General features: G+C 39.0%; 1 protein-coding gene and 1 pseudogene across 1 annotated transcript in view; both read right to left on the bottom strand.

Annotated features, from left to right (window-relative positions):
• Ccdc150 (coiled-coil domain containing 150) overlaps window positions 1-2,560 on the bottom strand; it is a 122,998-nt gene extending 120,438 nt beyond the window's left edge. The window contains exon 1 of the mRNA XM_077799137.1: window positions 2,403-2,560. Within this exon, the coding sequence (XP_077655263.1) occupies window positions 2,403-2,560 (158 nt within the window). The remainder of the gene's footprint in view (window positions 1-2,402) is intronic.
• Window positions 2,561-15,831: 13,271 nt separating this feature from the next.
• Window positions 15,832-17,020, bottom strand: LOC113196762 (RAF proto-oncogene serine/threonine-protein kinase pseudogene; annotated as a pseudogene).
• Window positions 17,021-17,240: the final 220 nt, after the last annotated feature.

The following is a 17,240-nucleotide window of genomic DNA, read 5'->3' as shown; positions in this document are numbered from 1 at the left end:
ACCAAAAGTTCTCTATAGGTTTAATGCAATGCCAATCAAAATCCCAATGGCATTTCTTGTAGAAATAGAGAAAGCAATCATGAAATTCATATGGAAAAATAAAAGACCCAGAATAGCAAAAACAATGCCAAGCAGGAAGTGTGAATCAGGCGGTATAGCGATACCAGACTTCAAAGTATACTACAGAGCAATAGTAACAAAAAGAGCATGGTACTGGTACCAAAACAGGCGGGTGGACCAATGGTACAGAATAGAGGACACAGAAACCAATCCACAAAACTACAACTATCTTATATTTGATAAAGGGGCTAAAAGCATGCAATGGAGGAAGGATAGCATCTTCAACAAATGGTGCTGGGAAAACTGGAAATCCATATGCAACAAAATGAAACTGAATCCCTTTCTCTCGCCATGCACAAAAGTTAACTCAAAATGGATCAAGGAGCTTGATATCAAATCAGAGACACAGCATCTGATAGAAGAAAAAGTTGGCTACAACCTACATTCTGTGGGGTCGGGCTCCAAATTCCTCAATAGGACACCCATAGCACAAGAGTTAATAACTAGAATCAACAAATGGGACTTACTCAAACTAAAATGTTTTTTCTCAGCAAAAGAAACAATAAGAGAGGTATATAGGGAGCCTACATCATAGGAACAAATCTTTACTCTTCACACTTCAGATAGAGCCCTAATATCCAGAGTATACAAAGAACTCAAAAAATTAGACAATAAGATAACAAATAACCCAATCAACAAATGGGCCAAGGACCTGAACTTCTCAGAGGAGGACATATAATCAATCAACAAGTACATGAAAAAGTGCTCACCATCTCTAGCAGTCAGAGAAATGCAAAACCACCCTAAGATACCATTTCACTCCAGTAAGATTGGCAGCCACTATGAAGTCAAACAACAACAAGTGCTGGTGAGGATGTGGGGAAAAGGGTACACTTGTACATTGTTGGTGGGACTGCAAATTGGTGCAGCCAATTTGGAAAGCAGTATGGAGATTCCTGGGAATGCTGGGAATGGAACCACCATTTAACCCAGCTATTGCCCTTCTCAGACTATTCCCTGAAGACCTTAAAAGAGCATACTACAGGGATACTGCCACATCGATGTTCATAGCAGCACATTTCACAATAGCTAGACTGTGGAACCAACCCAGATGCCCTTCAATAGATGAATGGATAAAAAAAAATGTGGCATTTATACACAATGGAGTATTACTCTGCATTAAAAAATGACAAAATCATAGAATTTGGAGGGAAATGGATGGCATTAGAGCAGATTATGCTAAGTGAAGCTAGCCAATCCCTAAAAAACAAATGCCAAATGTCTTCTTTGATATAAGGAGAGTAACTAAGAACAGAGTTCGGAGGAAGAGCATGAGAAGAAGATTAACATTAAACAGGGATGAGAGGTGGGAGGGAAAGGGAGAGAGAAGGGAAATTGCATGGAAATGGAAGGAGACCCTCAGGGTTATACAAAATTACATACAAGAGGAAATGAGGGGAAAGGGAAAAATAATTCAAGGGGGAGAAATGAATTACAGTAGAGGGGATAGAGAGAGAAGAGGGGAGGGGAGGGGCGATAGTAGAGGATTGGAAAGGCAGCAGAATACAACAGACACTAGTATGGCAATATGTAAATCAATGGAAGTGTAACTGATGTGATTCTGCAATCTGTATATGGGGTAAAAATGGGAGTTCATAACCCACTTGAATCAAAGTGTGAAATATGGTATATCAAGAAGTATGTAATGTTTTGAACAACCAACAATAAAAATAAAAAAATAGGTATTGTAATACCAACTATATTAATTTTATCTTAATGAGAGAAACTCAGGTGTTTTTTTTTTTAAAGAAATCATACCAACACATTCAATACTGTCTATGTAAGCACACAGATTTCTTAGACTTTTGATAATTCAACTTTAAAGTCAACAACTTCTTCAGTACTAGGAGAAAAACAATTCAGTTATTTTGTGAGTACCTAATTCTAAATTATAAAATATTTAAAACCCCTGAAAAAAATGAAGACTAAATTAATGGCATAAAGTAACATTTTATATTTTTTCTTATCTGACTTTAAAATAAAAAGTAAAAATGTTTTTAATTACATGAAAAATTACATTTTTAATCATACATTGAAGGAGAAAGGATTATCAGTTTTCGTACTTAACACATTTTAAATAACAGTACAGAGGAATGGTGACAGTAGCTCTATCACAGAATAACAACTCTATCTTGCATATATTTTCTAATTAATATTCAAATAGTCATCTCTCACTTTTTTATAAATATCTATTTCATTGACTATGCCACAGTGATTCCCTGTTACTAAGCAGTGAAGCAAAATTCATCATAAAACAGATCTAGTTCATTTTTTTTCATTACCTTTTTTCACCATAGTTCAACATAATTAAGTCATCCCTCAAAGAACTGGTCTGTTCTTCTACTATTCTCATCCTTTGCTGAAGGACTGTGAATGTTTCAGAAGCTGTAGAGTTGATGTGGGTTGGAGAGAGGATTGGCCTACATATTGTAGTTTCCATACGCTCCTATGATTAAAGTCACAATGTTAGTGTGGCAGATTCTATTATTTTTCAAAATTGTATACATCCCTCCTATCAGAATATTAATCACTGTCCTGTTGAACTCAGGTGTAACCATGTATTCTGCTTTGATTAAATGTGGGTAGAAGCTTTAAAAACCAGCTGTTGTTCATCATCTCTTTTCCAACATCCCAAATAGAGCCTGTTCCATATACCAGGGTCATGTTCCTACATAAGTGGAGTATAACCTGGAGAGCAGAAGGAAAAGCTTTTAAACCCCTAGGGCTGGTTCTGCTGCCAAAAACAGTGCTGGAGTTGAAACCATTGATTGTGTTGGGTAGGGTGAAAAGGTGGGGGCAGGGAGATAACAAGGAAAAGACACCAAATGAGTTTCTCTCCATTTTATTTTCTGTCTCCTACTGTTCCGATACTGCTGACCTAGAAATAAACCAGACTTACGGTGGGGAGAAAAAGTAGGGAAAACAGGTTAAGGGGGCTTGTGAGACACAGTTGGCTCCTCTGTCCTCTTTCCTAAGGCAGTTGAAAAGTTTACCTGCTCAGCATACCCCCTCCTAAAGGTGTCACACCCATGCGATACATCCTGCCTGGCTTTAGACAGAAGCTTGTAAAAGGGCTTTGGGGATTCTTTAGTTTTTCTGGTAAAAAAAAAAAAAAAAAAGGCCAGAAACAATGGCACCTGACCCTTCCTTTTCCTCCTATGATGCCCAGAGCTCTCCTTCAGATCTTCATGCAGTGCCTCACACTTAAATATAAACAAAGAGCCAGGGATCACCAGTATCTGAAAAACAAGGAAAAAGCCAGGGCGGCTCAGCTTAACCTGATATTTTTGGCAAAATCAGTAATCTCCAAACTCTGCTCATGTGAGGATAAATAAAATTATTTTTTATTTTAGTCACTTCTAAAACATGGTAGTCTCAGGCAACAGTTTGTGGGAAAACAAATAAAAGGAAGAGGTCAAGAACAGTGTGGGGTGAAAAAGGACAATTTCTGTGAAACTTGTTAGGCCCAGGTAGCTGGTTCTTATATAAAGAACTGCCCATATTCAGAAGCCAAACATATAATACAAATATAACAGAAGTCTTCCTTTACTAAAAGATATAGGAAATGGAATAGAAATTTTCTCCATATAGGATGCAGATTTTTCACCTCAAATTTTTTAATGTAATAGTTGAAATGTCTAGTTTTGTTGATATTTCCCTAAGAAAGGTACTTATGATCTGCATAAAATACTTACATTTATTTATAATGAGTGTACACACATTTAGCCTTAAAAATAAAACAGAAAACAATTCAAATTCAGCTGTTTCATTTGCTTAAAAAAGAGTGTTTACATGCTGGGGTAGGAATTTGGCACACATCTAACCCTGTTCCAGACTAGAGCTTCTCAGGCTTCCAGAGAAGAAAACTACTCTAGAACAAAAAGGAAGAACCAACTTGACCCCCAGCCTCTGTGGGAAAGGTGGTTTAATTACAGGCCTGTAATTTCAGCAACTGGGGAGGCTAAGGCAGGAGGATCACAAGTTCAAGGCCAGCCTCAGTAACTCAGCAAGACCCTCAACAACTCAGCAAGACCCAGTCTCAAAATAAAAAATAAAGGGTTGGGGATAAAGCTCAGTTGTGAAGTACCACTGGATTTAGTTCCCAGTATAAAAAAAAGGGGGGGGGGAGCGGAATTCAGCCTAAGAAAGGGTGGGAATGTGGCTCAAGTGGTAGCGCGCTCGCCTGGCATGCGTGCGGCCCGGGTTCGATCCTCAGCACCACATACAAACAAAGATGCTGTGTCCGCCAAATACTGAAAAATAAATATTAAAGTTCTCTCTCTCTCTCCCTCTTTAAAAAAAAAAAAAGGCGAGATCAAGATGACTGGAAACTGACTGGCGGTAGGCAGGAGGCAAAGCTTTTAAATGAAATAACACTGGGTTGTCCTTGAAATAGTCTCTTAGTCATTGAGGATCTTCTTCAGGTAGTAAGGAAACTGCTGACTCAAGTAAACAAGTCAATCTAGCTTTCGGGAGATTTATTAAAACAGGGCTCACAGTTAGTTGAAAACCCTTTCTCTCTCATCCCACTTGCCTCACCCCACCAAGAACAAACAAAAAACAGTGTCAAGCAATGTCGGGAGAGCCCTTGGAAGAAAGACAGGGAACAGTGATTGCTGATAGCTAAAGAAGGACAGCCTTAAAAGTCATTAGGGAGAGTTCCTGAGTATCTGGGAAGCTGTCAAAAGTGCAAAATAAGGACTTGGTATCCAATACACTCATCTGTTGAGTCAGATTTAAAAATCACAGAGATTTGCATTTTCACTGCAGTTACTTATCTGGTAAGTCTAAAGGAGGAGCACCACAGCAAAATGCCACCCCCCACACAAACACAATCCATTGGCCACTTAATAGATCCTTGTAACTGAGTCTAAGAAGTACAATCTTACAATAAATATTTTAATTATTAATATTCCAGCAACAAAAAAATAGAATTAACAAATTTGTGCTTTGCCCATTTTGAAAAGGAGTTGAATGTGGCCTTAAACCTAAGTCCTGATGCTTGGCAGTAACAATAAAAATACAAAGATACAAATTTTTATTAAAAAAAATTCATTCACATGAATGAATATTATCAAATGAATCTAGTTCTGTTTCAGTGTTTAGGGAGAGTATTTCCAAAGAGCTTCTAGGCAGTTAACTTCATGGAAAGCATGCCATGAGAAAGACAAATGTCATAGAAATACATTAGTAAAAGCCAGATGACTTTGAAAAGGAAACACTTGTTTCTGTGCATACAAAACCTACACCTAGCAACTGCTATAACCATGTGCTGTTGGTTCCAAAATAATAATAAGTACTCAATATTGTTTATCACAACCACTAGAAAATAGTTCAATGATATTATCTATTTCCTGAATGTTTAACATGAACCAGACACTGTTATAGGTACTGGGGAATTCAGCAAGTGAACAAAACAGACAGAACTCTGCCCTTGTGGAGTTTATATTCTAATTGGACAAGATAGACTCGAAGTAAAACAGTTGTTTGTAGGTGATAAAATACTATAGAGAAAAATAAAGAGAACGGGATAGAGGTTGCAGTCCAGATTTCAATTTTAAAGAGTGGTCAAAGAAAGTCCCTCACTGAGATATCTGAGCAAACACCTGTAAAGAAGGTCAGGCAAGAGCTGTATGAATATCTTGAGGACAGAAAGTCCAGAAAGAGCAAATACTAAGTACAAAAACTCTGTATTAGAATATCTGATGAATCCATAAATGGTAAGGATATAGTTTTGATCACAGACAAATGAATGAAGGAGAGAATAGTAAGAGATGAGGTCAAAGGGATAATAATAGGAAATCACACAGGGCCTTGAACACCCTTGTAAAGGTTTGGCTTTCGCTCAGCAACTCAGAACCCTAAGATGATTTAGAGCTAAGGATTGTTGTGACCTAATTTACCTTTTAACTCAATCCCCCTGGCTCTTCCACCCACTAAGCGTAGTAAATGGCAAGGGCAAAAAATAGGAGATATTTCCACCTAGAATCGAGGTGATAACAGTGGAACAGTAAGAAGTGGTCAGACTCCACACATTTTAAAGATTGGTTTTGGTGTTGGAAGTAAACAGCCAAATTTACTGCAAGGTTTTTGGCCTGAGTAACAGGAAGGATGGTATTACCATTGAGACAACAGAAACCTATTAAGAATCCATTTGGAGGTTGGTATTGTGGCTCGGTGGTAGAGCACTTGCCTAGGGTGTGTGAGGCACTGGATTCAATCTTCAGCACCACATAAAAATACATAAAGGTATTGTGCTCAACTAAAAAAAAAAAAATTTTTTTAAAAAGAACTCATTTTGATCAAGTTTGGTGGGGCACACCTGTGATTTCAGTGACTTGGGAGGTTGAGGCAGGAAGATTCCAAGTTTGAGGGTTTACTTAGTAGATCCTAAGAAATTAGCAAGGCCCTGTCTCAAAAATTGCTGGGATATGGCTCAGTAGTAAAACACCCCTGGGTTCAATCCCCTGTACCAAAAAAAGAAAAAGAAAAAAAAAAGAAAGAAAGAAAAAAGCCATTTTGGGGGAAGACAGAGAGTTGGCTTGGAATTTTTTAAATTAAAAACAGGTAAGATGCCCAGTGCATGATTGAATGTCTGGATCTGGAGTTCAGGGGGGAGGTGTGGCCTGAAGACATAAATTTTTAAGTTAATTCTGCATGGTGCATAAAATCATAAGACTGGATAAGAAAGAAAGTATTAAAGGACCTGAGCACTCAGAGATAAAACCAGGTACATGATGTACATGTCCAAAACAGATTAATGTGAACATCTCCAAAGCCAGGTTAGATTCTTTATCATTTTTCTGTCTTTAGGGTCTAACACAGTCCTGGGATATTACGGGTAGCAAACAGGAGGGCAATTCAATACAAACATAACGAATGTCTATTATATCCTAGCAGGATATTCTTTTTGCATGACTAGGAATTCAACCCAGGGCCTCCCGCATGCCAGGGAAGCACTCTGCCACTGAGATACACCCTCAGCCCTTAAATATTTTTTGAGACAAGTTTTCATTAAGTTGTGGAGGTTGCCCTCAAACTTGGAATCCTCCCGCCTTCTGAGTCGCTGGGATTACAGGCATGCACCAGCGCCCCAGGCCTGACACCTACCTATAGTCTAGTAAGTAGGCCGGGGAGAATAACCAGTGGGGAAAACAAACAAACAAACAATCAAACATTAACATCGAAATGGCCTTCCCGGGAACCTATAACCTCCAACCTAACGCATAAAAAAAAGATGGAACTGGGCTTAGCTAGGGGCTTTGGTGGCTAGCCTCCTCCCTCCGCTGGAGCTAGGGCAATGCAAATTTAGCTCTTAAAGGACGTTCACAGGCATCGAATGCAGAAATGCCTGAAATCCGGGGAGCGGGGCGGGACTCCGCCTGTGGGGAAAAGGGCGTCAGGGAAAGGTGATGGTGGCCTTGTCCGAGCCGTCGGTTTCTCCCTCCGGGGCCCGGCAGCCTCACCCCGGAGTCCATCTGCCCGCTGATGGCGGTGTCCTGCTGCAAGCAGGCCGGTTTCCATGCGACTAACACTGAACTTCAAACCCACCCGCTCGCTGGCGGGGTAGCTCCCGTACGCAAGCGCAGGTGTAGCAGGGCATGCTGGGAAGTGCAGTTCTCAAGGCCCAGCAGGGCCCTCCTCCCGGGGCGGGACCCAGGCCGGAATCCCGCGACGCGTGGGGAAACGTGCAGCCTCGTAGCCCGGATGACGACAGGCTCCATTGTGTTCGCGAGCGGGGCTCGCCGGGATGTGTAGTTTCCGCTCTCTCCCAGCGGACTTTGCCCGGGGAGGGGGGGAATCGGCTGTGTTACACTAATTTCGGCAAATACTCGCCCTGCAGCAGACCCGAGTCCGACATTAGAAAATGCTTTTAGTTGTAGGAGGACTAAAGTTATCAAGTAAATTCTGAACGATAGAAAAATAATAGATTTTTGTTTACGAGCATTTTAAAAAATGGTTAAAAAAAAAAACCCAAATTTCTTGTTAAAGGAAAAGAATAATTCCCTCTTCGACGTTCGTGATGGTGAGATGGAGAGTAAACCACATAGAGTCTGTTCTCTTGTCTTTTCATTTCTTTGGCCCAAGTTATTTCTTGCCTTGACAGGTAAGTGAATAGGTATTTCTAAATCCGCGCGTAAGTAGTTTAAAACGAGAAAGCAATGATAAGACTGCATACTTTTCTGAGTTTTGCTTTAAAAGCATGTGTTTGCGTTCAAAGAAGAGCCTTTTATGATGAAAAGTCAGCACGGCTTTGCATTCGGTCGCTGGACGGAACTCTTTTTTTTACCACCGCCAGGACAATTATAAGCTCTTCTCGCATCTCCTTGAGAAAACAGCTGAAAATCCCCTGGACCTTCTAATAAATTCAGTCAGATCCGAAATGAGTCCTCGTTTAGTTAGCAGGTGTCTGACTGAATTCATCTGGCTATTCTGATTCTTCTGAGAGCCAAGCCCCATGAGCTGGAGAGACTAACCGAGGAGCCTCAGCTATTTAAAGACATAATCATCTTACTGAGTCCATCCAGCGATAGAAAAATGAGCACCGCGTATGTAATTCAGATGAAGGGACCAAATAAAGCTTTCAATATGGAAAGTAGAAATGTATTTTAAAATGTCAATGCAAAAACAGTTTTTTTTTTTTTTTCAGAATGTATGATTCCTCTTGCAATGACCTCTGATATATCTTTGGAACTAGGAGATGAGGGACACGTGTGTGCACTTTCTTTTTTTTATTATTTTTTTTATTGGTTGTTCACAACATTACAAAGCTCATGACATATCATATTTCATACATTAGATTGAAGTGGGTTATGAACTCCCAATTTTACCCCAAATGCAGATTGCAGAATCACGTCGGTTACACATCCACAATTTTACATAATGCCCAGTTAGTAATTGTTGTATTCTGCTACTTTTCCTATCCCCTACTATCCCCCCTCCCCTCCCCTCCCATCTTCTCTCTCTACCCCATCTATTGTAATTCATTTCTCTCCTTGTTAATTTTACCATTCCCCTCACAACCTCTTATATGTAATATTGTATAGCAATGAGGGTCTCCCTTCATTTCCATGCAATTTCCCTTTTCTCTCCCTTTCCCTCCCATCTCATGTGCACTTTCATAGATAAAACTCAGGCTTCTTTGTGATGAGGATTTCACCTTCTCCTCAGATCTCCATATTAAGCAGCAGACAGCCAGAATGATTAAATATCGTGTTTTTCATTTCTTTTTCCCTATCACCATCTGGCAAACCATATAAAATCTTAAGTGAAATGATTACAAGTTTGAAAAAAGAATCTGAAGTCTTCAATAAATTAATTCATTCACCAGAGAATCCATCTCTGGATACTTGAGAATTCATTATATACAAAGTCTGATTTTATGTGGGTTGCAGTGGCACACGCCTGTAATCCCAGTTACTCAGGAGATTGAAACAAGAGGATTGCAAGTTGGAGGCTAGCCTGGTCATTTAGGGAGACCCTGTCTCAAACTTAAAAAAAAAAAAAAGTTAAGCGTTCCTGTGACTCAGTGGTAGAGTACCCCTAGGTTTAATCCTAAGTACCATACATCACACAAAAGTCTGATTTTATTTCTTTTAAATGACCAGACATATTGACTTCCCCTACACATACTACCATTTCCCTCTTGATTTCAATTGATAGTTTTCAAATATGTTCTCCTCCTTCCTAAAAGATTATTTCACTCATAAAATCCCTAGAGATTTCATAAGGACCACATCTTCTTTCACTAAATTACTACAATTGCCTCCTAACTGGTTTTCCTTTCACCCTTTCCAATGCATCCTTTGTATAACTACTAGAATGGTCTTTTAAAAATTATAAATCTGATTATCTTAGCCCTTGCTTACCATTTAATAGTTTCCCTCATTGAACTAATAGTTTTCCATTGAATAAGATGAAGACCAAACTGCTAATAGCTGTGGACTAATTCACCAGCCTCCTCTATATCTACTCCCAGGGGAACCCTAAACTCAAGCCGACTTAGCTAGCATAGTATGTCTTTGAGCTTGCAGGAACTGTTCACTCTGCCAGCCTTGCCCTTCCTGGTGTTAGTCAGTGAACTCAAGAGAAACTCAGTCTCTTCTGTGAAGTCATTCTCTTCCCTCCCTAAGTACTTTGTAATAGTATATCTTATATTTCCTTCAGTAGACTGTAAACTATTTTAGGACAGAAATTTTGTTATTTTTGTTTTCAATACCAAGTACAATGCCTGGAACATAGTTGGATATGGTGATGAACACCTATAATCCCAACTACTTGAGAGGCTGAGGGCAGGAGGATCCCAAGTTGGAGGCCCACCTGGACAATTTAGCAAGACCCTGTTTTAAAAGTTAAAAAGGCTGAAAGCACCCCTGAGTTTAATCCCCAGGACTGTAAAAAAAAAAAAAAAAAAAAACTAAGAAAATTCTCCTGTTATCTACTCCCTACATAATCTTTTTGTAGGGCAGAAAAACACATCTTCTTGTAGAGCTGCCATTGATTTGACATTGCAGTGATACAAATAGCAGCAAAGTTACCTGCATCCACTTCCCCTTGGAGTTGTAAATGTGGTCTGTGGACAATGAAATGCAAGCATTAAAAAAAAAAAACAAAGTCTTCATATTTCATTGGTACAATGGGAGAATAAGAATGGCAAATTCAGGACTGGAGATATAGCTCAGGAGTGGAACATGAGGCAGGCCCTGGGTTCAATCCCAGCATTGCAAAAAAAAGAAAAGTTTACCAACTAGTTCCTGCTTATGTGGATAATTCAAATCTTTTGGTAAAATATTGGTTCTAGGATTTGAGGGGTTGGGGATTTAGCTCAGTGGCAGAGCACTTGCCTAGCATGTACAAGGCCCTGAATCTGATCCTCAGCCCTGGGGGGCGGGGGGGAGGAGGGAGACAAAATACAAAAAAAAAAAAAAAACAGAAACAAGGATTTGGAGAATTTTCTTAGTTATCTACTCCCCATCACAGTACTGGGATCAAACCAACATGACAAGATTCTATTTCCTCCTGTTATCTATTCTACTCTGACAACAGCAGTGGGGCACGAGGGAAATTTCAGTATGTAACTAGTAGATGAGAAATATATTAACTCCACACAATGCAATATCATATGTGTATAGAAGAAATAAGGAAATATAGCTGATAGTATGAAGATGTTTAGTATATCATTCTTAAGAATATGCATAAACATCTGTGTTGATTTCTGTATCTCTCTGTGTGTAGATACATAATAGATACATAATATTTACATATATCCATGTAAATGTGTTTATACAATTAAACAAAGCATGAGTTCATATTGATACTCCTACTCAAATCCAGCACCATAGAGTTTATTCTAATCTTTGTCCTTAATTTTAACTAACTTCTTTCTCTAACTGTAAGACACCTGGTTCTCATTATCTAGGATATATTTACTAGTTTGTTCAAACTGAAATACATATAAAGTAGTCTTGAAAATTTCTAATCAATACATCAAGCCATCAATAATACCCTGTAACATGCATTTAATTTAAATTTAAAAAATTGCTATGAGAAATGGATTTGTAACTAGAGCATATTGCTTGAGTACAGTTCTTTTTGTTCTTACCCTTACAGTACCCAGTCAAAACAGTTTTCCAGAGTTGCTTAGGTCAGCCCCTTTTTTCACCACCAGCTTCAGTGTGGCTATTTGATTTATTTGTAATATGGTCAGATTCACTTGGCCCCATCCATATTCTATCTTATGTTCTACCCACATTCTGGTTTATTTTATTTAATTTACATATAGGAAAATTCAACTTCTGTGGTATACAGTGCTATGGGTTTTGACAAATCTATAGTCTTACAGCTAGCTACCTTCACAACTGCATACAGAACAGTATTGTTGCTTCCAAAACTCCATCATATTTCTCTTTAGAGTGGACCTCTTCCCCTACCTCCCAATCTGTGGTAATCACTAATACGTTTTCCATACCTAATATTTTTTCTTTTTTTAATATCATATTAATGAAGTTTGAACCTGGCTTATTTCATTTGTTAAGATGCATTTAAGATTTGTTCATGTTGTTGCATGAGTCAAAAGCTTATTTTTGTTATAGAGTAACATTCAACTATATGTATATACCACAGTTTGTTTAGTCATTCATTAGTTGAAAAACATCTGGGTTGTTTCCAGTTTGGGACAATTGTGAATAAAGCTGCTATAAAAAAAATCTACTTACAGGTTTTTGTATGAAAATAAGTATTTCATTTCTTTTGACCAAATACCTAAGAGTGAGTTTGCTTGATTATATGTAGTATGTGTTTAACTTTGTAAGAAACTATGAAACTGCTTTTGAAAGTGGCTGTACCATCTTGTATATCCATCAACAATGTGTGATAGTACCAGTTGCTCCTTATTTTTAATCCCCATTTGATATTTTCAGGTTTTATTTTTCCATCATTTGAATAGGTGTGTGATGATATCTTGTGGTTGAATATACATCTCTCCAGTGGCTAAGATGTTTGACATATTTTCATATGCTTTTTTACATGTGTGTGTATTTTCTTTAACACAGAGTACCTTTTCATACCTTTCAAACATTTTTAAAATTGGATGATTTGTTTTCTTCCGGACTATGAGTCTATTTCTAGACCCTTTTGTCAGGTCCATTGATTTATATGTATACCTCTCCATCAGTGCTAGACTGTCTCTGGTAACTATAGCAATTCTTGTAGAGTCAGGAAATATAGTATCCATGGGAAATTGGTTCCAGAACCCCCCACAGGTACCAAAATCTGGTGATTCCCAAATCCCTTATATATAAAATGGTGTAATGTTTGCACGTAACCTGCCTAAAACCCCTGCCTAATATACTTTATTTAAATCATCTCTAGATAGCTTATAATACCTAATGCAATGTAAATGCTATATAAATAGTTAATGTATTGTGTTGTGTTCAGAATAATGACAAGATAAAAGTCTGTGCATGATCAGAGGCAAGTTTTTTTCCTTAATATTTTCCACCCCTGGCTCATTGAATCCACAGATATGGAACCCATGGATACAGAGGGCTGCCTGTATAGTTTTCTGACCTTTTTCTTTTTCACATTTGGTTAGGATATACTAATTTCTTTGCCTTTCCCCAGAAATTTTAGAATCAACTTACTTATACCTATAAAAACTCTTCTAGAATCTTGATTGGGATTACATGAATCTATCCTTCTATTGAATGAGAATTCTTTAAAATTATTTTATTAACTGAGGAACCATCATAACTATAGCTTGTCAGATGCTTTAAAAACAAAATTAAAACCCAAATTATCTGGGCCAGGATTGTGGTTTGGTGGTAGAGTGCTTGCCTAGCATATGTGAGGCACTGGATTTGATCCTAGCACCACATTAAAATAATAATAATAATAATAATAATAATAATAATAAATAAAATAAAGTATTGTGTCCATCTACAACTTTAAAAAACCCAAATCATCAAGAAAACCAGTATTTCTGGCTCCCTTGCATACACAGTTATATGACTAGAGAGAAAGGGTAGTCCCTGAAAGATCAAGTTCAACATGATGGGAAGTTTCTTCTGAGAGGATCAAAACAGAAAGGTGTAGCACTCTGTCTGGAAAGTCACCCATGATCACTGTATACCTCAGGCTGGGAAAGGCATGTTCTACAGTACCAGAGCAGGCTCCTCTGGGAAGCATATTTCTGTAGTCCTGGGTTGTTCAGTGAGTTGAGTGCAGAACTGTTTAGCGCTGCATCACTATCTCTGAAAAGAAGCCTTTTCCACACAGAAATCTTTGGGGGATATTATTCTGCCTGCTGCAGGGGTCTTCCCAGATCTTGTCTCTTGCCATAGTACCAGACCTGCAAACATTTGGTAATGTAGCTCTATTCTGTGGGTAGTAGTTTTTAAATAGGCTCACAAATTCTGATATGCTTTTTATACTCTTTCCTTCAAGAGGAATCTAGTTTCTCTCCCCTTGAGTGTGGGCTAGATATAGTAACTAATGAATAGAAAAAACATGGTGGAAATGATGTGGGTTACTTCTGAGATTAAGTCATAAGACAGAGAGGGTTCTAGAGGGTTCTACCTTGCTCTCTCCAGGGCATTCATTCTGGATGAAACCAGCTGCCATGTTGTGAGGATACCCAAGCAGTCCTATGGAGAAGCTCACACAGCAAGGAATTGAACCTTCCTGCCAAGAGCTATTTGAGTGTGCCATGTTAGAAGTGAACCTTCCCGCACCAGTCAGTCCTTGAGAGCACTACCTCCCTGACTGGCGTATTGACACAACTTCATGAGAAGATCCTTAGCCAGAACCACTCAGTTAAACTTCTCCCAGATTCCAGTAGAAACCATAAAACAGTAAATTCTTGTTGTTTTAAGATGCTAAGTTTTGAGGTAATTTGTTGCACAGTAATAGATAATACATATGTGGATTTTCTGTTCATTTTTTCACTTAAAAAGACTTTAAAAATCAAGACATAAAGTATATGGTTACACATACACATGTAGAGCTTGATGAAAAAAAATATATATATATATCACTGAAATTGTTCTAGAATGTTTCCAGGACCTCTTCCCCATCTGTGCTTGATTCCCACACAGGTTACCACTTTTTTGTTTTTAATTTGTTCTAATTAGCTACACATGACAGTAGAATGCATTTTGACGCATTATGCATAAATGGAGTATAACTTCTAATTATTCTGGTTGAACATGGTATAGAATCTCACTGGTCAGGTAATTATATATGTACATAGGATAACAAAGTCTTCTTCAGCTGGTTGCAGTGATGCATGCCTATAATCCCAGTGGCTCAGGAGGCTGAGGCAGGAGGATCCAGAGTTCAAAGTCACCCTCAGCAAAAGCAAGGTTTTAAGCAACTCAGTGAGATCCTGTCTCTAAAATACAAAATAGGGCTGAGGATGTGGCTCAGTGTCCAAGTGCCCCTGAGTTCAATACCCAATACCCCCTTCCAAATAATGTCTGATTCATTCTACTATCTTTCCTATCCCCAAAACCCCCTCCCTTCACTCACCTCTGCCTAATCCAAAGCATCTCTATTTTTCTCTAGCCACCCCCGCTCCATTGTGAATTATTCTCTGCATATCAGAAAAAAAAAAACGATTCTGCCTTTGGTTTTTTGAGATTGGCCTATTTCACTTAGCATGATATTCTCCAGTTTCATCCGTTTTCTGGCAAATACCATAATTTCATTCTTCTTTAGGCTGAGTAATAGTCCATTGTGTATATATACCACATTTTCTTTTTTTTAAGAGAGAGAATTTTTTAATATTTATTTATTTTAGTTTTCGGTGGACAGATCTTTATTTTATTTTTTATGTGGTGCTGAGGATGGAATCCAGTGCCCTACGCATGCCAGGTGAGTGTGTTACCGCTTGAGCCACATCCCCAGCCCCCCACATTTTCTTTATCTATTCATCTGTTAAAGGGCATCTAGGTTGGTTCTATGGTTTAGCTATTGTGAATTGAACTGCTATAAACATTGACATGGCTGCATCACTGTAGTATGCTGATTTTAAGTCCTTTGCAGATTACCACTTTTGATCTCTAGAACTATGGATTATTTTGTCTGTTCTTGAATTTGACATGATTGGAATCATACATGATGTTCTTTAGATCAAAATAAAAAAAATAAACTGGTTTGCAAAATCCCATGTGCTCACAACATTTACTTACTCTCCAGTAACTTATTTTTGCCCTAAAAGTCCTCATTTAGCTGATGGTTGGAGCCCAGCTCTAGTACAGCATCCCATGTGCATGCTGCCAGAGAGGCTGGGCTCTGGGGGAGGGAGTAGGACAGGTCAATAGGGTGAAAGGCTTCCTTTCCTAGGAACCAAAAGGGTAGAAAAGAAGGCAACACGAAGTGCATAATGTAGAAGGTCCTTAACAACAGCTTCTCTGAAAACACACTGTGTCCCATAAGAAAGGCCAGGAAGGTGCTGCCTGCAGGCTTCCCTTCTTTCTGGGGCCTGAGTGCAAGTTCAAAGTCAACTAGAGAACCAGCAGCATTGGGGAAGTGGTCACTGTGCAAGCACTGATATCTCAGTGTGGGCTGTTCAGTGGAGGGATGGCCAGAAGTACTCCAGTTGATTTTCAGTAGGGAGTGTTGGAGCAGCTCAATGGAAGACAGGATCTGGGAAAAGAGAGGTCTTTCTTCATTTTCTTCACACAATTGGCCACCAGTCTCTTCATTGCTTTGGGTAAATTCATGTACATCTTGCTAAGATCTATGAGGCACACCTTGAAGGTGATCTGATGTAGGAGTAGGGAAGCTCCCCCATCATCAGCTCATACAGGACAACACCACAGGGTAGATATCTGATTGAAAGCTGAATGGATTATTATCCTGCATTTGTATCAATTCTGGAACCAACACAACATAGAGTGGGTAGGTTGTTTGATCTGCTGAGAACCACTCCAGCGTGACTTTATTGTCTCTAAACCAAAATCTTCAATTTTCACTGTTCAGAATAAGTACCTCTTGGTAAAGAAGCCAGGCAGTTTACATCTGACTTGTGACTTGGATCTTGTGACTCTGTGGATGATGTTCTTTGCACAAAAGTAGTACATTCCCCAAGCCAACTGCCAGGCAATGTCGATCAGTTGTAATATCTGGAATTTAGTCTCCTAGACATGCAGGTGTTTGTAAAGGCTGCTGCCTCATACCACTAGGTCATAATTGCCAGGTTTTCCATTGTCATATACCCTATGAAGAGCAGGATGTTCATGTGTTATGATTTGCTCAGGACAGTGACCTTGTTCTTGAAGGACTTGAACTGCTCCGGGGTTAGGTCAACAGCTGTTAGGATCTTGACTGCAACATCTCAGTACCATTTGCCCTTATAAACGGTTCCAAAGGAGCCTGATCCAATGCCAGTAGAGACCATTACTTTACTGGCTCTATTTCCTAGTAAAAGCTTAAATCTGTCTGTGAGGCTTTATTTTGTTTTTCTCCTGGGTCCTAGAGATCCTGGAGCCTTCACTCTCGGTGCTGGCAACAACAGGGTTTTAGGCTGTGACCAATCTGTTGGGCTTAGATTTTTGGAGCTGCTGGACAGGGCGGAATGTGAGGCTGATACACTGTGACTTTGAATTGCATCCTCAGTC

The sequence above is a fragment of the Urocitellus parryii genome, chromosome 1, assembly GCF_045843805.1.
Source record: "Urocitellus parryii isolate mUroPar1 chromosome 1, mUroPar1.hap1, whole genome shotgun sequence".
Lineage (NCBI taxonomy): Eukaryota > Metazoa > Chordata > Mammalia > Rodentia > Sciuridae > Urocitellus > Urocitellus parryii.
The sequence above is the reverse complement of the archived record's forward strand: the minus strand, read 5'-3'. Positions and strand labels throughout refer to the sequence as shown.